The sequence below is a fragment of the Lactuca virosa genome, chromosome 4, assembly GCF_052849685.1.
Source record: "Lactuca virosa cultivar CGN04683 chromosome 4, Lactuca_virosa_CGN04683_v6, whole genome shotgun sequence".
Lineage (NCBI taxonomy): Eukaryota > Viridiplantae > Streptophyta > Magnoliopsida > Asterales > Asteraceae > Lactuca > Lactuca virosa.
The window spans coordinates 215723868-215746237 of record NC_136429.1 but is presented as its reverse complement, the minus strand read 5'-3'; the positions used below and the strand labels follow the sequence as shown (position 1 = coordinate 215746237).

Genomic DNA, 22370 nt, shown 5'->3' with positions numbered 1-22370 from the left:
GAGGAGTTGTTTTGACTATGGTTTATGGTTCTATTGTCATTGGATGAAAATTTCGTGAGATAATAGCAGGATCAATTCTGACCATGTTGACTAACTGTAATCAGGTTCTAGGGTTCTATCCATTGTTTTTATTTTTCTTAGGAAAGTTCATCCCAAGTTCATTTTAGCCTTGTCTTAAATGAGGACAAGTAATGTTTAAGCATGGAGCGATTTGATAGTTTCATTTTACTTACTTCTTTTTATAGTTTATTTTAGCATATTTCATTCATAATTTAGTTAATTTCCATGCATATTTTCCCTTTTGTTATTTTATGATTATTTCGGGTACTTTCTAGTTTCATGAGCATAATTATAGATTTTAAGGAGACTATCGAAACGGGGTCTTTGGGAAGCGATTGGACTTGGAGAACAACAAAGATTTTGGGCTTGATATCTAGTGGAGTTGATGCATGTAGTGGGCTTGTTGATTATTTGAAGGCTTGGAGGAAAGGAACTTTAAATTTGCAAGAAACAGAGGAATATTCGAGCGTGTGTACATTATTGATCGGGAAATTACATGAGCTATGGATCATTTGGAGAAACCAAATTAGGCTTAAAATGAAGAGAAATTGAAGAAAAATGGGCTAGAAGCTGATCGGACTCGAATGAGCCAATGGACTAAGTTGTGGAGGCCCAAAACTCAAAGAAGCCCATAATCAGATACCACCCACGCAACCCACCCGTGTAGGGCTGCGCGGCCACGCACGACACTCAAGGGGTAATTTGGGAATTTCATTTGGAAGGCTATTGGAGGAAGGTTGGTGTGCATCTTTTGCACACTTTTGCACCTCTGAAATTTGAAGTTTTCTCTAGAGATTTTGGACCATTTTGAAGGCCAAGAACACCTCAAGAACATCATCTTTTTACTCTTGATTCTTGCTAAATGTTTGCTACAATCTACTCTTACTTTGTTTTCTTATGTTTAGCCATGTTAGGCTAGACTAAACTTAGTTGACTTTGGTGAAATCATTTGAATATTTGTTGAATGTTGAAGACTCCATGAACTTGTTCTTGAATCTTTATGAGAATGTTTTGTGTTTTAACATCTTATTACTACTTGTATGTTTTTATTCATGAGTTTAAATGTATTTGTAGTGATTATTTGGCTAATTTCTTGATTAAGGAAAGGATCCTTAAATTAGCAAGCAACAAGTGGTTCTTGTGTTGTTTACTTCACACAATCATAAAACATTTTCTCCAACATGGAAGTGAAAGCATTTGACTCCTCTTGGATTTGGTGACTTTTTGGTTCTTCATGCTAGTTGACTTTCACTAATTACATGCTTAATGGAAATTGTAACTTTGACTAAGGAAATTGTTATGAGCTTTTCTAACTATTTTAACAACTAAGAAAAGTCTAGGTAATCTCAAGCTTCTTGGATTACTATAGCCAAATTAAATATTTAAAACAAGTATTACACCATTGGATTCTAATGATATGTTCATCAAATGCTCAAGTGAGGAAACCTTAAGTCAACCATCTTTCTCTTATTGATTTTACATCAAACCCTTGTTTTTGTTGAAATTGTCTATTTAAATCTTAGTTTAATTCTAGTTTATTTCAAGTATTTCAAAAGACCAAAACCCCCATTTTTACTTTATTGTCAATTTACATGTATTTTTACAAAGAGATTTTCATATAGTTATAAAATTGAACCAATCTCCGCGAATTCGACCCTTTTACCATTATACACTATTTTAGTGTAAAAGATTTAGAGTTATTAATTTTGTTGGCCTCGACGACCACCAGATCATGTGCTTCCAGTAGTACGTGCCCAATACTACCTTCCATACCTATCCATACTCTCCTCAAGAATCATTCGGAGTCCTCTAAGCCACCTACTCATAATAATACTTACAATGCCAGCTAGACGGTGTAACTCCCATAATAAGGCAATTCATAGGCTCTCCTAGGATCCCCACCCCACCCTGCCATCAACTGCTGAAAAACCCCCATTATTGTCAGGTAACAACTTCATTAATACAATTACATGCAACAAAACTTAAATAATCTTTCGACTAAAAGACCCAACCCTATAACGGTTAGACTTAAACAAGAGCTGCGCAATAGGGCCAAATCCATCATTTTAAAACTATTTAACATTTGCAACATTTAACTTAACATATTCATTTAATAGTTAACTCACATCAGTATGAGTCCCAAAAAGAACAAAGCAAAAAACATTCGAGAAGTGAAACCGAGTGGCACTAAGATACCATGAAAAATCAGGCAGATCCTTACACGCAAATTCCGGACCACTATGCCCAAGCATCAAGGATACACATACATCTTACATCTACTCTCTCAAGAGTGGTTAATAATTCCTCATGATGGTGGCTATAAACTGAACTCACCTATGAAACTTCCACCAACCCTGCAGTCACTCATGCATGCTAATCATACATAACGCTAGATCCCATAGACAGTCGAATACCTGATTATACCCATATCCCTTTATCGTAGAAGAACATTAAACAAGGCTAAATCAAACATTCTTAGGCTAAAAAATCTTAGTTATGTATAATTATGATGCACACACTAAGCAACTACGGTAATGATGTCAATTTCATCTAGCATACAAAAATTCTCCTAGGCTAGCAGACATCATACATCAGACAATTCTAGCATGCATTTCCTGAAGATCCTTAGCTCACTACTAGCATGCAGTTCTATCATAATCATCATAAGAAAATAACAGTGTGGGTATCTTGGGGTACACTTTCTTGCTCCGGATGATCGTACACATCTCATCCTTCTTTGGTTACCTTTGAAAAAAAATTGGAAAAAAATTATAAAAACAATTTTGAAACAATTTTGAAACAATTTTTGAAAGTTTTTTGAAAACTTTTACAAATCCTTAGCTTGATACTGGATTCACACGAATGCTCATCCAATTCACTCAAACCAGGGCTCTGATACCAATTTGTAACAACCCAAAATCGCGGTAAAAAATTTCACATTTAAATTAAGAGAAATCATCGTTTTCAAACAAAACTCATATCAAAACCAAGTATCAACTACAAATATCCCAAGATCATTATATCACAAAATCTTCCAGAAACATATTGTCAAAGGATGTGTATGATCACTTCTTTGCTTTCCCCCGATCATCTGAAGTAAATGTAACCATTATCAACATCCAATAGGGTCTAAACCCTATTCCTTTGAAGCCAAGGCCTTTACTTGATCCATTTATTGTCCACAATCCCGAAATAAGAAACTTCTCGAAACAGGATGTTACATGATGAAACCAGATTAAGAGGAAAAGGAAAAGTTCCAAAAAACTTAATGCTCATCTAAAATAACAGATGTTGCAGATTATTATTATGTGCACATTTATTAACACACCCTTCATTGCAAACTCACAAAGATAGATCCAAATTTGCACACTAGAAATATATAATTATTAGATTTGAAGATGTGAAAGTCTTAAAATGTAAGAAATAAACATGATCCCATTGGTAACACAAATCAGATATAATATCACTTTTATACACAAACATGAAGACAAATATATGATATAAACCCGCTTACAGTAAACAAGAATCTTAGATGTTAAACCGACTAATATGTCATTATAACTTAAAATACTTAACCCAACAAGGGCAAGAAGGAATCCAAGGGAAAATTACTAACTGAACAGAAAGTAGCATGTAATATGTTCATTTCTAGATTAAAATGATATTACTGCTATTATATAACCTGCTCATTTCATATACGCAGATAAATACATAAAAAGCTGAAGTTTTGGAAACGAAGTTGTTCGATGTAAGGGGAAATAATAGTTACTAGTAATCTCTCAAATTCCCAATGCAAACAATTAGTGCAAATCGGCTTCTTATGATTTTAGGGTTCCAAAATTCGTTGAACTTCTAGATTCTCTTACTTTTCATCACATGAGAATCAAACTGAAGTACTAAATCTCTCTACAACAGAATTGAGAAATCAAAAGTTGTTACCTATTTTATTCTGTCAGAATGACATAATTTCAGCCATAAAGTAGCAAAGGCATTTCGAAATTTATTCTTACAGAATATTGTTCATTCAAGATATTTTTGATAATTAACTTGCATAAAGAATAATACAACATATATTATTAGTAATAACATTTTCTAAAGAATACAAATTTTATTCTTTAAATATCACCAATTACGTTAATTTCTTAAAGAATAAGACCACAAACAATAATTACTAATGACAATATGACTAATAATGATCAAGATTTACATTATTCTTAAAGATTAAAACTAAGAATGGTTAAGAAGGAAAAAAACTCAAAAATCTAACAAAAAACATTAGTCCATTCTGAAAGAATATTATTGCTAAAAATCGCTTTATACATTTTGGAAGAATATATTTTGCTAGAATACACTCTTGTTCTCCATGTTTTATTCATTTCCTACATCAATGACAACCTCTTGAAAACCTAAACTCGCGAAGAAATCATAATCAACTTTCAAATATCAAAAATTGCAATGCATTCTAAAAGAATAAAACTATAAATTTTGATAGAATGTGGTAGTCATTAAAGAAATGTAATTTATTCTAGTAGAATGTAATCCTAGAATCATTTAATTAGAAAATAAATTGTACATAAATTGTAAAAATAAATTGTATCAAGAAGTGTTAACTTGTTCAACAATTCTTAAAAATGGTTAACTTGTTCAAATCATAACACTTCCTCACTCTCGGATTCTATAATTGTTAATCAATTAAAAGTGTGCTAAATCTATACTTTTATATTTTAGAAATGCAAAAAGATTAAAATATCATGACAGGGTAATAATCAACCAACTAATGGCATGGCTCTAATTTTAAAATCGGACTTTACGAGCATTGTGGATTTTTCAAATAAAAAATAAGAAATAAGATTTAGGTGAAACATTTCATCGAACAGTTCATTTGCATCACCAAAAAAGAATATGAAATAAAAATAAGTTGATGCAGTTTAATACAATTGTTTTGTAGTGGGATTGCTAGCTAAAAAAAATATAGAAAGACATAACTTTAGCCTCAAACAAACACTAATATACGAGTTAAGTTATGGGAACTTATTGGATCTAGCTTAGATTAACTTGAGAGGGGTGGCCACAATATGATTGTTTATTGACGTCGACAACGACGAGAAGCAGCACGATCGATGGGGAATCGATGATGAAAGGAGTCGTCAACATGCGTGTGTTAGTTGTTTAAGATCATTTATAACAGGGGTTGAAATGATGTCGGTTGTGTGTGAAGACGATGAAGATAAAGACCGATGGTGAAGGCTTGGATGGTGTATTTTCGCTTGTGATTTCTTTCTTCGAAACCACCGATCGATTCTTCTAGGTCTGCCATTTACTTTGTGGGTTTGGTTGTTGTTCTAGGGGAAGAAAACGGTGGCGTCGGTAACCGCATGGAAGAAGAAGGGTGGTGGAGTCGTCTGACATTTGTGTCGGTGATGGAGTCGTGTGATGTCGCCTGTAAAGCAACCAACAACTTGCTTGATTTCTTTTTCATTAGTGGTTAATGTACCAATAAGTAAAGAAGTAGAAACCAACGTGTGATATATTTATTTTCTTTCCTTAATTGTAGGAATTCAGTTAGATGATTGCAATAATTGAAAATACAAAAACCTAAAAAATACTCTTATTGATTTAATTAATTGTTTAATTTTTGCTAAATTTTGATTGGTCCCAAAATCCCCACAATATATATATATATATATATATATATATATATATATATATATATATATATATATATATATATATATATACACACACACACATTTTCATCACTTAAGGTGGGCGTACACACACCAGAATTAACAAAAAAACTCACATTCTCTTTTCGTTTTTTTAATTTTTATAGAAAAAAAATCGAATATATAATTTTTAGATAAAAAATGGCATGTTTAGTCACTCGTTCAGTTGCCAAAATGCGCGTTTAATCCCTATTTTTAGAAATTTACTTGGACCGTCCCTATATTATCTTTTTTTCACTTGGTTCGTCCACGCGGACATAAAATGACTATTTTTTCTTTAATAATTTATTTTGTAATTTTCTTTTTTTAATTATAATTTTTAGATTAAAAAAAAGAAAAAAATATATCTAAAAACACCCTAACTCCTTTCCCATGTTTCCTTCTACACCTTCATCTCCCTCTTTCTCATATTTTTCTTTGGAGCTGCTGATTCTAAAGAGTTAAGCTGCTAAGGAAGAACCGATTTGTTATTGTTTGCCTCCATCCCGTTCGAAACCCTAGCTCCACCACCATCTCCGATCAAAACCTTACGAATTTGAGGTACGGAGTGGCATCATCTGATGGCGAACCCTAGATGGTTCGACTATGATAGTGCATTTCGAATCCATGAATATCTTCTTCGAGGATGTTTCTTGTTTGTGAGTCAAAGGAATGTTCTTGTTTGCTCTATATTTCGATGCAGACCAACTGAAGTTGAAACCACACCTCTTTTTCTCGTTTCTAGTTTACTATTAGAACACCCCTCTCTAATTTGGGCATTATTTGTCACACCCTCAAACCAAGGATGGCGAAAACGTCCGGGGGTGGAGGACTTCATGTAAAGTATCACAACAACGAGTATAATAGTGCTCAAAGTAAATACAACCATCATAAATATAATTGAAAAGGTTACACCATAGTATATGTTTACATGTTTCAAAATCAATTACATTATGATGACAAAATAAACTGTTTGACGATTTAACGTCTCATTCTCAAAGTGCTGATGTTTTCCTGTTTCACTGATTTCCTGAGAATACAAGTAGTTTTGAAAAGTGTCAACAATTAAGTTGGTGAGTTCATAAGAGTTTTGTTTGAGGAAGAAACCGTTTTCCTTGTAAAAGCGATAGAATATGATTTCCAGAAAATCCAATATTTTCTTAGTTAAGTGTGAAATGAATGCTTCTATGTTATGCGATAATGAACCCTAGAAAGAACCATAGATTCCTTCTATAATCACTCAACGTATATAAGTTATATAAAATTTTAAGTCAAATAAACCGTTGAATATAATGGGTCTGCCCTAGGTCCACAACCAAACAAGGAACAGGAGATAAGACGGGCCCACCAATTCTAAGTCGATTTCAATTCAATTTTATATAACTCTAACATGTACACTTAGTAATTATAACTGAAAACTAACAATTCTAACGATATGTAGTTTTAATATCATAAAAACCATTTTGTGTAAACCTGGTACTTTGTATTTGTATCCCTTTATGTATAAATCCGGTACTTTGTATTTGTACCCCTTTTTGTATAAATCCGGTATTTTGTATTTGTACCCCTTTTTGTATAAATCCGGTACTTTGTATTTGTATCCCTTTTTGTATGAATCCGGTACTTTGTATTTGTACCCCTTAATGTATGAAAACCCGGTACTTTGTATTTATACCCCTTTTTGTATAAAAACCTTTTGTAATGTAAATGAACATAAACTATACCTATTATAATTTATCAAAATGTTTGTAATGTGTATGCAGCCTAACTATACCTATCATAGTTTAGTGTGTTTGTTTGTGGTGTATAAGAACCCTTTTCTATGTAAGTCGAATGTATAGCAAAAATATAACAATGATTATCATGCCTTGTTTTGTAATATTGGTAATGGTGGAGGATTCTTACAATTAAGTGAGTATTATATAATTATACCACAACAAGAAACACATGTAAAATATGAAATCCTCAAAGATTAACACTTTGCTCAACAAGTTACAAAGTGTGATGAAAGTTATAAGCTATTATCTAGATTTTGACCTTTCTACACTGTTTTAGAAAAATCATAGAAAAATCATACGAAGTCGAAACCTGAATCCGTAAATTCTGAGAGTTCACAAAATGTGTCTAGTTTATTCACAATTTTTATTATGATTTTTAGAAGTCTTTAACTTGTGTTAAAATGTTCATATTCACATACTGGTCCGAATTCATTTCTGAAATGATAGGCAGTTTTGTAAAAATCACCATAAATCATAGAAAAATCGTATGGAGATGTACAAGTAGTCATTTTGAAGGTGTGAACCTGAACTATTTGAGTATTAAACAGTTTTGAAAGATATTAAGTTTAAGATAGTCAAAACAGTCCGTGAATAAGACTCAACGTTTCTGATGAAAGCTGTTGTTTGAGTTTAGTTGTGTTCTTGGTGTTTTAACTTGTATTCCCCCCCCTAAAACTTAAAGAAAACATGAAAATTTAGGGGTAGGAACTCACCTTGAGTGATTTCAGTAGATGGATGATGGAGAAAAGAAGTGTTCAACTCAAGAACACTTGGGAGATGCTTGAAGATTTGAAGATCTAACAACAAATATGACGATATTTGTGTAAGCAATCTATGATTTGGATGAAGGATAGTAGAATATCTAAGTGTAGGAGGAATATACTTACCAAATGTGGAAGGAAAGCTTGGAGACTAGCCTTGAATCTCGAAATTTAGAGAGAGAAAGTGAGAGAGAATGAAGTTTGTTCTTTGATGGAAAATGAGAGAAAAGTGAGGAGAGAGGAGGGTTTTCCAGCTCTTGACCAAGTGTGTGGCTGAAAAATGGTGGGAAAAATACTATGGAATGACTAGGTATGGTGGAAGGACAAGGGGTTGTACTATGAAGGTATGGGGAGGTTGCTTGTGTCCTTGTCCAAAGGATAAGTCAACACTCCACCTAAATATCTCACTAAATAGATTTTATTCTTAGGCAATGATTTTCCCCAAAATATAATCAAAATATGAGTATTTAGGGTTTATTATGTTAAAAGACGAGTTTGGGTGAAAATCCCGCGTTAAAATAATTAAAAACGGGCTTAAAATGGAGTCGTGGTCGAAAACCGGGCAAAAAGGCGAAATTCCGAAATTGGGGCCGAAGGTCACGAAGGCTCGGTCTTAGCAGCACTAGAACCGAAGGTAGAAGAGGAACCGAGAGTGGGGGTTCGGCTGCGCAGGGTCGCCTCTCGGACCGAATGTGAAGTTCTCTCGGACAGAAGGTGCAGTCCTCTCGGACCGAAGGTGGGAAGGGGAGAGCCGAAGGTCAGGTCTCGGTTCGAAATTGTCAGGGGACCGAAATAGACCGCGCCCTCGGTCCATTTTCGGTTGAGGGGGGTTTCGGTTTTGATGAGGTTCGGTTCCTAAGAGGGTTCGGCTCCTTAGGAGGGTTCGGTTCCTAAGAGGGTTCGGCTCCTTAGGAGGGTTCGGCTCCTTAAGGCTGTTTTTCGCGTAGACTTCCGTTTTCGAGTATTTTTCAACTAAATCGAGGGTCGGGATGCCCCGAGTGATTATAAGAAGTTGAGAGAGATTTCGAGAGAGATTTGGGAGAGATTTGACATACTTTGAGAGATTTGTGAGAGATTTCACATACTTGGAGAGATTTCTCATTCAGAGAGAGATTTGGTAGAGATTTCACATACTTGGAGAGATTTCTCATACAGAGAGAGATTTGGGAGATATTTCACACACTTGGAGAGATATCTCATTCGGAGAGAGATTTGGGAGAGATTTCACATACTTAGAGAGATTTCTCCTACTTAGAGAGTTTTGGGAGAGATTTCACATACTTGGAGAGATTTGGGAGAGATTTGGCACACTTGGAGAGATTTCTCATTCAGAGAGAGATTTGGGAGAGATTTCACATACTTGGAGAGATTTCTCCTACTTAGAGAGTTTTGGGAGAGTTAGAGTGAAAAAGATTTGGAGAGACTTCTTTTGTGACCTTTTTGAGTGTTTGGCTTTGTAACGCAAGGTTTGTAAACCTCGTTAAGTCTTGTTATGATTGTTATATGCCCCCGAGGGTTAAGGAATAATGTTTTATCGAGTAGATTCATCACTTACCCTGATTAGGGTTTAGAATTTTCGAACACGTGAAAACTCTAAGTGATACTTTATTTTAAGATTGCGAGTAGTACAATACGAATCATAATGGAAACCCTAATATACAAGGGTTAGATGAGTTGACCGGTTTGACCTGTTGACTTTAGTTGACTTTGACTTGGCCAAAAATTGACGGTTGTCGCATTATTTAACTAAGTGAAGTGAAGAAGACAATGAATTGGAGGTTAGGGTTAAGAAATCGTTGAACATAGGGTTTTCTTTTTTCCTTTTTTTGTGTGATCTCTGATTTACATAAATGTGCTAGCTTGGTGGGGTTGTGATGATTAAGGTTGTGGTTGGCAATGATTATAGAAGTAGGTGATGATGGTGGGTGTATATGTAGGTGTTGGTGATGGTTATTGGTGGGTGGATATAAGGGTGGTTTTGGTAGGAATGAATTTTGGGTGAGATGGATTTAGTGATGTTGGTGGTTCTGTGATTTTGTTTTTTGATTGTTGAAGGTTGATACGGGAAAAAGAGGTGGCCGTCAACGGTTGTCGGTAGCAGTCTGGTGGTGGTGATTATTATATGTCAAAGGATTTAGGGGAAAAATATTGAGAAGGGAAGGGGTTAGGGTAAGGTGGGTAGGATGGACTTTTTTTGTATATTATAAATAATTATAAGAAAAAAATAAAAATAAAAACAAAAAGGACAAAATAGTCACTTCATGACCCGCAAGGGATGAAACGTGCATATTTAAACTAACAAGAGACCAAATTTGAAACTTTTAACCAAACAAAAGACGGTCCGAGTTAATTTTTAAAAATAGGGACTAAATGTGCCTTTTGTCACCCACACAAGAGTCATATATATATATATATATATATATATATATATATATATATATATATATATATATATATATATATATATATATATATATATATATATATATATATATATATATAGAAATGTTCAATGAAGAACCATTTTAAACAACGAAACCAATGAACCAATTTTATCTATATATTTTCATCACTTATGGTGGACGTACATGTACCAGAATTAACAAAAAACTCATTTACTTTTTTCGTTTTTTTTATTTTTATTTTATGACTAATCTTTTATTTAAAAAAAATGATTATAACAATTTCATGAATTTTTATCATTTTTCAGTAAACATCTATATTGATATATAAAAAAATGATTTAAAGAAACACTTCGTTTTATGTTTTTTGTTTTTTTAATATTTAGGTTATTTTTAATTGATAAAATAAAATAAATATATCATAATTCATAATTTTTTTACTCTTTAAATAAACAATTATCCTAATGTATAAAAAATATTTTGTTTTTTTTTCAAAATTTTAGCTAAGATTCACATTGTAAATGTTGAAAACTTGATTATACACAGTTCATATATTACAGTGTTAATAATAATAATTTAAATTCATATTGTGAATAATGACAATTAAATTATATATAGTTTAGATTCAAAGTTTAAATAAATTAATTTGAGAATTTTACAAAACTAATTTTCATAAAAAAACATATTTCACTTTTGTTGTTTAAAAAAAATTGTTGAAATTAACATTATGAATAGTGTTTTTTATAAGCCTCCATATTTAACCTTTATGTTTGGTGTTAAAAAGAAGCTCACACAAAAATAATGTTAAATTTTTTGATGGTAAGAAATGATTGTAATAGTGTTTGTGTACCCTCATGATGAAACGATTGATGTTAATGAGGGGATACATATAATAGCATCCTAAGAAAAAAAATTTGGCCTCCAAAACGAAACAATTACAATAAATGTCTGATCGGTTGAAGTTGCTCCAACAAACTATTATATCGTTTTTGGGTTATTTCTATAAAAGATCCTATATTTTGACTTTTTTACTTTTTAGACCTAAAATTTTTCTTTTCCGAAAAAGACCCAACTTTTACATGTTACCTGTTATTTCAGACCCTAGTAAGTCACCAAATAGGTAAATTAGGTATTTTTGTTTCATAAAAGACCCTATATTTTGTAGTTTTTTCCATTTTATACCTAAAATGTTTTTTTTTCAAAATAAGCTCAACTTTAAAATTGGTCATAATCTTCAAGACCAAATATATAAGGTACTTCTTGACTATGCCGAAAAAAAAGTATACATGTATACACTAAAAAATGTTATCAAATCTATTATCTTGTGAGCGAATTTAACGTAGAAGAATTGCAAAATTTTATGTTTGTCTAAAAGATATAATTAAATTTTATCTTGGATATATATTATATCATTAAACTTAATATATTGTTTATAAAAAAATGTTATTATTACCGCTAATAAAAGTTTTATGTTAATTTGATATTTTTTGGTTACGTGGATAATACATGGCTAGGAAGAATCTTTTAGCATAATAACAATTTTTTTTTATTTGTAGAAAAAAAATACCATGTAATTTAACAAACTGTATGCAAAAGAATTTTTTTTAGTTTGTCTACTATACTTATTTGGTGAGTTTGGACATCTTTCCCTCTCTCACTTTTCTATATTATTTTTTTGGCCGAATTTTTTAATCAGTAAACACACTCACTATCATACTCCTAAACCAATGCCATAGAATATTTTGTAGCATTAGCCCATTATTGAATAATATGTTATAATTATATCAAATATATACATAAATATATTGTAGAAAAAAAAAACTGAATAGTTGGCTTACTACCTCATTTTATTAATCTATTTTATGTATACATGGTGTTTGTATATCACGGTTATTGATTCTTTAGGATAATAATAATAATTACCAAAATAAAATTTAGGATTTCATTTTAATTTAAAAAAGCTTGAAGGTGTTTGGTACTTAATTGGTTATTAAATTTATGATCTTAAAATTATATAAAATCTCTTTTGTGATGTTAGGAAATTTGACTTCACATGTCTATGTATTCAACTCCTAGCTTTTGGTAATTGTTTTATGTATCTGAAATCGAAAAACTAATTAAACCAATAATGTAAAAAAAAAGGTTTTTGAGCTAGAAACTGTAAATTTTCCAAAATGTAGACAAAAAGGTTTTTGACCCATTACACATACAATGAAATTGTAGAGCTAGAAACTCTACAATTTCATTGTATATGTAATGGCTCAAAAAAAATGTTTAATGCGTAAAATAATATGATACCAAAAGATGCAAAAGTTAAATCGTTGTCTATTATTTAAACTAAAAAAATATAATTATGTTTTTTATGCTTTGATGAAATTAAACTACATGAACTTGGTGTAGTGAAAAAATAGCTTTTACAACTACTCTTTTTTTTCTATATAAATATACGTGGACACAGAATCGTCCAATTATAAATAAATGTAGGCATAATAATTACATTGTTTAAATCGATGTCTATGTTTAAACTAAAAGAATATAATCACGTTTTTTATGCATGGACGAAGTTAAGCTTCATTAAATCAGTGTAGTCAAGAAGTATCTTATACAACTTGTCTTGAAGGTTGTAACAAATTTTAAAGTTGAGTTTATTTTGAAATAAAAAACATTTTAAGTCTAAACTGGAAAAAAGTAAAAAATATAGGGTCTATTATGAAATAAAAATACTTAATTTCCCTTTTGCTTACCTGTTAGGGTTCTAAATAACAAGTAATAGGTAAAAGTTTGGTCTTTTTCGAAAAGGAAAAAAATTTTAGGTCTAAACAAAAAAAAAAAATCAAAATATAGGGTCTTTTATGTTTTATGGAAATAACCCATCTTTTTTTAGGCTATTGATATTTTTTAGAGAAATTAAATATCCTCCTAAAATATCCTCCTACATTTTGTTCTTATTCATCTTCTTATCATATAAAATGTTGACAAGCGGATTAAATGATCATTAATTTCATTAAATGTATAATTAAATTAAATGTATAATTAAATGTGACAAATATTTGATAGGAGGATAAATATGAATAAAATAAAAAAGATATTTAATTTCTCTATTTTTTTTATGGGCCTGAGTTAAAAAATCCTTGTTTTATATTTGTCATAGATAAAAGGGAGAATTTCATATATGCCCCTCTTAAACTTCAAAATATCATATTTGTCCAGCTTAATTTCTCAATATCATAATTACCCTTCATAAACCTTCAAAATATCATATTTACCCAAATCCTTTTTTATAATGTTTTTAATATTTTATAATCATTTTTTATACCTTAAAATTATTATAATAATTCAAAATTTTAACCATATTATCCTTACGTCTTTGATAATGAAATTTGAACTTCTAAATTGTTGGTATGTCGCCCTCTTGACAAACAAAAAAATTCATCTTCAACCCTCTCTATAGAATGTATATTTTAATTGTTTAGTTTTTGTTGTTGTTGATTATTATCATATTGTCGATGGAGGATATTTTAAATATTACCATTGATATTTTGATGTTTAAAAAGTACATATATGATATTTTGATATTTAAGAAGTACATATATGATATTTTGATATTTAAGAAGGGCATATATGATATTTTCATGTTTAAAAAGGACATATATAATATTTATAAATTTTATGAAGGGTAAATATGATATTTATAAATTTTATGAAGGGTAAATATGATATTTAAAAATTAAGTCGGATAAATATGATATTTTGATGTTTAAGAAGGGCATATATGAAATTCTTCCTAGATAAAATATTAAAGGATATTGCACCATTTCAGGAATCTTTCCATTGTACTGGATCAAGGATCCAATGTTACCCCATATGTTTTGTTATCTTTGTTGTTAAATCTTCGTTATATACATTAAAAAAACATAAGAATCTCTGTTCCAACAAAACCCTTACGAATCCGAGTAAAATGAAGCATATTAAACCTACTTAAAAATTGTAATTTTGTAATAAATTGTTTGACCATGGTTTATGCATAGCATCATGCATCACGTGTATGAAGTTCCAATGCGAAAATAGATCATTAGGGACTTAAAAGCTTCTTTACTTTTGTATTACAGTAACAAAAAAGACATGAAAAAGTAACTAAGAAAAGGGCAAAACCCTAATTTGATAAATTAATCCATTAATTACCTTGCATGCCATGGTTTAGGGGTTCGGTTGATGCTTAAGAATACCACCATGGCCATGGGAGGGAGCTTTCAGCCCCAAGAAATCTCTTGTCATTCCCTCATTGCCCATAACTCCACCTCCAATATTACCACCATTACCATTACTCTTAGAATCTTTCATCGCCATCATTTGACCATGATGCAGTTTGGATGAATCCGAAGGATGACTTTCAATTAGATCTCCATGCAAATCACGATCATGATCATGATCTTCTTTCTTTGCATCCAAGATTTGACTAAATGCATCCTCAAACGTCGACACATCTGCAAATCCGTCAGGATTCATCATCATGCTCATGCTCATATTCATGCTCATGTTCATGGGATGAAGAAAAGCAGGTGATGTATGATGATGATGGGGTAGGGGTAGGGGTAGAGGTGGGGTTGGGTGGGGTGAAGGTGAATGTGAGGGTGAGGGTCCACCTGCACATGCACCATCTTTAACATTTCCGAAAGAAGCTAACGCCATCATCTCTTCAGGGTCAAGGGAAGACATAAGTAGTCCGGTTGAAGCACTTGTACAACCATTGTTGTTACCAATAGTTGCAGAGTTGGTAGACACGTGAGCTCGGTATTGCTGGTGGTGGTGTTGGTGTTGGTGGTGGGGTTTCAACATTGCTGAAGAGGTTGTACATTGAGCTTGTATGCTTGTACTCCTGCTGCTTAGGTGACTTGTACCCATCTGAGCTGCTTTTTGCAGCAATGCAGTAGCTGACATGTACGCAGATGGTGCTGGATGGTAGGCTGTCAGGTTGGGCCCACTGCCACCATGACTAGTACTGCTAGGGCTACAATCTTTTTCTTGGGATTGGGTTTGGGTTTGTAGCCATGGAAATGGGTGTTCTTCTTTTTTCAAAAAGGTGTTGTGAATCGGGTTAAGAAGATGAAGATCGTTGAATCGGGTCGGGATTTGACCCGGGATTGATGGGTCTATTCCGGTGATTGCTCGTGCACTCTCTTCTGCTAGTGCATCACAGAAAGCTCTATGTGTGATGAAACTATCCCTCCTGTTCATTTTTTAAGATTAAAAATAAAACTAAAAAGGACAATATACCATGAACAACAACAATCCAAACACAAAAAAACAAAAACTTTGCAGAAAAAAGAAAAAAAACCCATCTCGCTATTAATTCTTAATCCAAGAACACAGACACCCACAAAAAAGTTTATTGAAAAATGTACTTTTTAATCACAGGTAAAGAATCAATATTGTCAATGAATATGAAAAGGGACTTCATTTATTATGGGGTTTTAGGGTTCTTTAATGTGTTTCTTTATATATCGCACATGGTTCATGCAAAACGCTAATTTTACAAGAAATCGACAAACTTTTTATCCTTTTGTGTTGGGATTTGTCATGATTTTTAGGGTTATTTAATGTTGAATTGTGATCATAAATGGAAGAATTTTACCTAGAAAAAAGGGTACCACAGTCGCATCTGTACTCTCTGGTGCCACAAGTCTTGGAATGAGCTTTCCAATCGGATTGAACTGCGTACCTCTTTGAACATTTATCACATTTCCATTTCTTTTCACCATGTTTTCTGCTAAAGTGTTTCTTGATCCCAGTCAAATCGCCTAGAGCCCTAGATGGTTCATGGTGAACACAATTCACTTCTGGACACACATACACTTTCTTCCTCACAACTTCATTCTTGTTCCTCTGCTTCAACTTCCATGGCAGATTGTGTCCTCTTCTGTGAAGTTGCAGATTCTGATCTCTTTGAAACCCTTTGTTACATATCTCACACACAAATCGATTCGTCGCCATTAATGTCTTGGGTGATAATGATATCACTTCTGCTTCTGGATCTACAACATGAAATAACATAATCGATATCATACACTCCCATTCCTGATTTGTTCATTGTTGTTTATTTTGAAGTTATTAAATATTGAAAACCCGCAATTTATTTATGATACTCGTGGAAAAAGATTAAAGATTTAAGAGATTTTGAACCTGGGTCAACTGATAGTCCTTCGTTGACTACATCACTGTTACCAAACTTGTACTTTTTCTTCGAAATTAATGGAAATTTTGAAAAGCCACCATTTTTTTTTTATGAAAATGGTGAAAACCCATGAATTTGGTTAAAGATGTAAGAGATTTTGAACCTGGGTTGCCTGGAAGACTTCTTTTTTTCTTGATTAGTGGTTGACTTTGACTTGGAGGTGGATGTGCAAAGTACTGCTGTTGATTTGGATGATAATTGCTTCCATTTTCTTGACCTTTATTCTCTGAACTAGAATTAACTGTATTTGCATAAAGATCACTCGATGGAGAACTCAAATTATCTTCCAAAATCACCTTCTGATGTTTCATCATCATCTTGTCTCTCTTTCTCTCTCCCTCTCTCTCTCTCTCTCTCTCTCTCTATAGGTGTCGATATGTATAAGTGTATTTATATATATAATATGAGTGTATCTATGTATGTTGCATCATCATGAACACTGAAAAGGCAAAGATGAAGAGGACAAAAGAAGAATTAAGCTTGGAAAGAAGCTAAAAAAGATGTGGAATCAAGAAAAAGGTTAGTTTTTGTTTGAACTCTAGTTTGCTTCTTGAAATCTCAACTGCTCCTAATGGTGTTTTCTTTAATTTGGCAGTAACCCAACAGACAATGTTTGGTTTTCTGGAAGAAACTGAAGCAGACCTTCTAAGTATTATATGATCAGTTCATGTTTCATTGCTTAATCACATACACAAACACAAACACAAACTGGTGTGTGCGTTCTTGATTATTGGTAGAGATAGAAAGAGAGAGGTGTGGATGAAATGGAAGAGATGGAGCTAAAAAGATGAGTGTGTAAGAAAGAGAGAGGGGGGGGGGGGGTGTTAGGGTTGATGTGTGACTTAGGGTACTATTGCTTTCTGTCTTTTTCTCTCTTCTGTTTCCCAATCTCTCTTTTCTTTTTTTCTTTTTGCATATTACTGTAGTAATTATATCTTTTGAGAATAAAAGTTTCAAGTTTTTCTTGCCTAGTACTTTTCACATATTCTTCTCATCTTTTCCTTTTCTTTACTATATATTTATTATGTTCTAGATTAGATAGTTAGTTAATATAATTACCGTATAAATAATTAGATACCATACTTTTATAAGCTGCTATATTTTGGTTTTATATTAGGGCAAATAACACAAAATCAACTATATTATATGTATTTTTCTTAATTTTTCGCTATAACTTTATATTTTCCCACAAAAAGCCATTACTTCAATCGAATTTTGTAAATTGTGACTATTTATCAGTCAGTTGCATCCGGACAATGCAACTCTATTATATGGATTCTCTTTGATTAAACTGTTCATTACGTGGGGGAAACATCATTGAGGGGTTCAATCTTAAGTATCAGGGTAAATTAGGTTTTTTTCTTTACCAACGTTACTTTAGTCACAAATTTTTTTTTACTCCATTCATCTTCGTGACCAACGTTACAATATTTTTTAATTATCGACATTATGTAATTTTCTGTCAACATATGTCATTAATTATAGTTCATTTATCTCGATTTACACTTAACATGTCAAAGGTATGAATAGCTGAAGTTATGGATAGCTCATACCATTATGACATGGAAGATGACCATGACCATGATAAGTTTTTATGTTCGATCAAGAACTTGAAGAAAATGAAGCTTATTTTGAAACTGGGGTTGATGACAATGTCATACCATCCGAATAAAATGAAGCTTATTCTGAAACTGGGGTTGATGACAATGTCATACCATCTGACGTTACTCTTTTTATATGAAATTATGTGTCTGACTATGGGAAATAGCTATATTGCATTCAAAACATATTAAGAATGAGGTGACTATACTTGAACACTTTGTATATATCAAGCATTCCTTGTATGCATGCATGTATTGTTATAAATTACATGCCCTAAGACCCGGAGAAATATATGACCAATTGTTTTCATAAGAAAATGTTTGTGGGTACTTACAACAGAGGGGATAGTGGGCATGGATTTGTTTCAATCCTTCAAAAGGTTGTTAATTTAGATTAGTTGTAAATAATATGTTGTGGGAGAATGAACACATTTTATAACCCTTTTGGTCATTTTGAACCCGATGTTTGCTCTCTTTTTATTACCCTTTTTTACGGTAAGTGTTGTAAACAATGTGTTGGGTAATATTAACAAAACAATGGGGTCCATCTTATGTTATGTACCACTGTTATACTTAGGAAATGTTGTTAATTTACATTAACGTTTATAGGTTTATGTAAATTTGTTATTAAAACCATCATCTTGTGGCTCACTTGGTAAGAATTTGGCAAGTCCTCCCCATAAGAGATCCAATTTCAATTCATGGGAGATTCAATAAGGGGTGGTTAGAATGGGGTAACATAATGTAAGGTCCTAAATTTCAAACCAAAATTTTCATTTAAAATAGGTTAATCATTTAAAATCTTTTTCTAAGAACATAAGGAAACATCCAATCGTTTGAAAACCATAAGGTTAAAATGGAGTTGAATTACAAAAACAACGAAACCAAATAACATCGATATGAGTGTACAATCATGTCGCGCCCTTCCCATGAACAACTTGAAAACTATTAAACTTAATAACATAAAAGAGAATCGAAGATCTCGTCAATAGGAGCTCAACGATAAAAAGAGAGACGAAAACGGACGTCGGATGACAAAGTTATGAATTTTTAAAAGACTTTTTCTATCCCGGCCTGTTAAAAATATAACTTTAAAAATAAAGTCAAAATTAGGCGATGAAATCTAAAAGAAAGCTGTAAAGTATGTCTCTACCTACGCGTGGATATAAAGAACGTCGAAAACGGAGCTCGTATGCGTAAGTTACGAATTTTAGAAAACGGGAGTGTAAATTGCGAGACTACTCAATGAACGCCTCGCGCAAGCAGAGGGAACGCCCCGCGTTCGCGCAACCCTTGGCTCCGAAGTAGTCCACGTCTCTCCGTCAGAAGTCCGACACGTACCCCCTCGTACGCCCTGCGTATGCATAAGCGCCCTGCGCACCGGAACGCGTTGCACTCCTCCGAGGAACGCCCTGCGCACCGAGGGACTACTCAGCTATAAAAGGAGGTGCGAGGCAACCATAAATCTCACAACAAAAATCCATTCTTTTTCTCTCTAATCTCTCTCTAAGCACCCCCAACCCCTAGAAACCTCCCTAGTGATAGAAGAAAGCCCCGGAGCGCCCGTAGGCTCCGAGAAAAAAAAAGTTTTTCGGCTCGGAAAGCTCTGCTCCCACAGAGCCCGGTTTCTAGCAAACCTCCCGGTAAGTGAGTTATGTTTACCCTGCTTTAAGTATAGCTTAGGTTTAAATTTATTATCGTTATTATGAACTTATAAACAATATATATTATAAAAATATAATATATAAAGTGTTATTATAATATCTTTTAACTACTCGCAGTACGGGAAATCTGGTTTGAAGGCCGCATAGGGTTGTTGGATTTCAGAAGTGCTATAATGCCAAAATGGTCTTGCCCTCCGGTGTTTCATGTCTGGCCCCTGTCTGTACATAGTGGTTGAAAAGTATTATGTAACACTTATAAAATAATAAACGCTCGTAATTAGTCGTGATAAATATTGGACTAAAATCTAGTGGTAATAATACTAGGTTTTGTAAAAGGAAATTATTGTTAAGAAGCGAAGCGCTGTCCAAGTTAGAATCACCACGTTAACAAGTGAGTGCATAGTTACTTTCATCTTACACATAGATATGAAGTATTTAATATATATTACGTGTTATGTGTGCATATTATCTGTATTCTTGATATCTATGTTGGATGAACGATTTATACATGTTTTAAATGATTTAAACTGTATATGTATTTTATATCTACGAAAATGTTGGGTAAAACATGGGTAGATGAAATAGTTGATGTGTGATAAAATGATGAGAGGCATCGATGTTTACGATGATCCAGACATCTAGAGGAGTATTGATGACGGCCACAGACTATTCTAGACATTCCAGTGGAATGCTAGCATGCTTGCAGCATGTAGTTGTTTATTTGAACTACGTGTTCACCAGGTGTACTCCATCCCCTCATGGTTGCCTTATTTGACATATATTGTTGAGGAATCCCCTAAGCAATGTTGTCCATCCCGATGAATATCCTTAGGCTAGGTCCCTTATAATAGATGCTTTAGGGACATAAGGTGAGGATAACGGGACGGGTAATCAGGTTGAATGATTTGATGAAATTAATAAACTTAATTATTGTGGGTTGAAAACCCTATGTGCTCAGCAGGATCGCAAGCCTGGACCACTCAGTTTATTGCATTACAGGTAGTGGCAAGAGAGCACAAGAGTGATGAGCTGATGAGAGATCAATGGATTATAGGCCACTAGAATAAATAGATGTTGTAAGGCCTATGTTGTTTCAGTTTATGCTTTTGATCTGTATTGACAATGACATCCCGAGGTTTTTAATATAATGAAAATACATTTCTTCATAAATGCTTTGATAAATTCTTTATCATATTTTTGGGAACAAATTCCGCAACATTTTCCTTTAAAAGTATACTCTGATTTTCAAATAAAGCATAAACAAATCGGTCATTTCTGGCCGTGAAATTGGGGATGTCACAGTTGTTATCAGAGCATTAGTTTAAACGAACTAGGAATTTGTAGGATTTATAGACTTAAACTTAGAATGTTAAGCAATGATTGTGAGATGAGTGTCTGCTATATTTTAGACATGAGCACTAGCTTATTTTAGGAAAGATGCCTAAAAAACTATTATGTTATAAATGATTTATGTTATAGTTATAAAGATACCTTATATGTTATTATTTGATCGGATCTATGGTCTGTTGCCGACCGGATCTGGAATCTTTACGTGTTTAGATTCCTAAACGTTCGACTACGATATTAGAACTAGCATGTAACGTTTCAGAGTGACAAGGAAGATTTAAATGTCTATCGTAAATAAAGATCCAAATTCACCTACTTTGGTGTATAGATCGACATGGCAAGAACCCGAAGCGGACTCGGAAACGCAAATGGAAATAGGAATCAGTGGCCTACACCCCAAGTGATTGAGCGTGCACCGGAAGTAGCAGCTGCACCTAGGCCAATCACAATGGCTGGAGTACAATCCATGATTCGGGCTATGATGACCGAACAGAGGGAATAGATGATGCGGATGTTGCTGAATAATAGGGATGAACCTACGATGCCTGTTGAACAACCAGAACTAGATGACAGACAGTTAGAAGAAGGGAATTATAATAGAACTGTTGGTCAAGCTGAACCGCCAGTGGTTAAGAGGAATAACCAAGATGAAAGAATCGAGAGGAACGAATGCAAGTATAAGGACTTCACAACTTGCAATCTATCGACTTTCACTAGGAAATAAGATCCAATTTGAGTTATGGACTAGATCTTGGAGATGGAGTTGGCCTTCATAACATGTGGTTGCAAGGGCAAACTACAAACCACATATGCAGTGCGT

At 33.1% G+C, this 22370-nt stretch overlaps 1 protein-coding gene across 1 annotated transcript; it reads right to left on the bottom strand.

Moving 5' to 3' along the window:
* Positions 1-14660: 14660 nt before the first annotated feature.
* LOC145107984 (protein indeterminate-domain 7-like) lies at positions 14661-17265 on the bottom strand. The gene is made up of 3 exons (XM_079044956.1): positions 17042-17265; positions 16339-16738; positions 14661-15933 (listed from the first exon to the last, which is right to left on the bottom strand). The coding sequence occupies exons 1-3, from the start codon at positions 17253-17255 to the stop codon at positions 14904-14906; spliced, it is 1644 nt and encodes a 547-aa protein (XP_078901082.1). The 5' UTR covers positions 17256-17265; the 3' UTR covers positions 14661-14903.
* Positions 17266-22370: the final 5105 nt, after the last annotated feature.

Bases quoted from the DNA above. Each gene is read 5' to 3' on its own strand.
- LOC145107984 (XM_079044956.1), bottom strand. From the start codon at position 17,255: ATGATGATGAAACATCAGAAGGTGATTTTGGAAGATAATTTGAGTTCT. The intron at 16,739-17,041 runs GTTCAAAATCTC...TTCATGTTGTAG, and splicing joins AAGTCTTCCAGGCAACCCAG to ATCCAGAAGCAGAAGTGATA. The intron at 15,934-16,338 runs GTAAAATTCTTC...AAAAATGAACAG, and splicing joins TGTGGTACCCTTTTTTCTAG to GAGGGATAGTTTCATCACAC.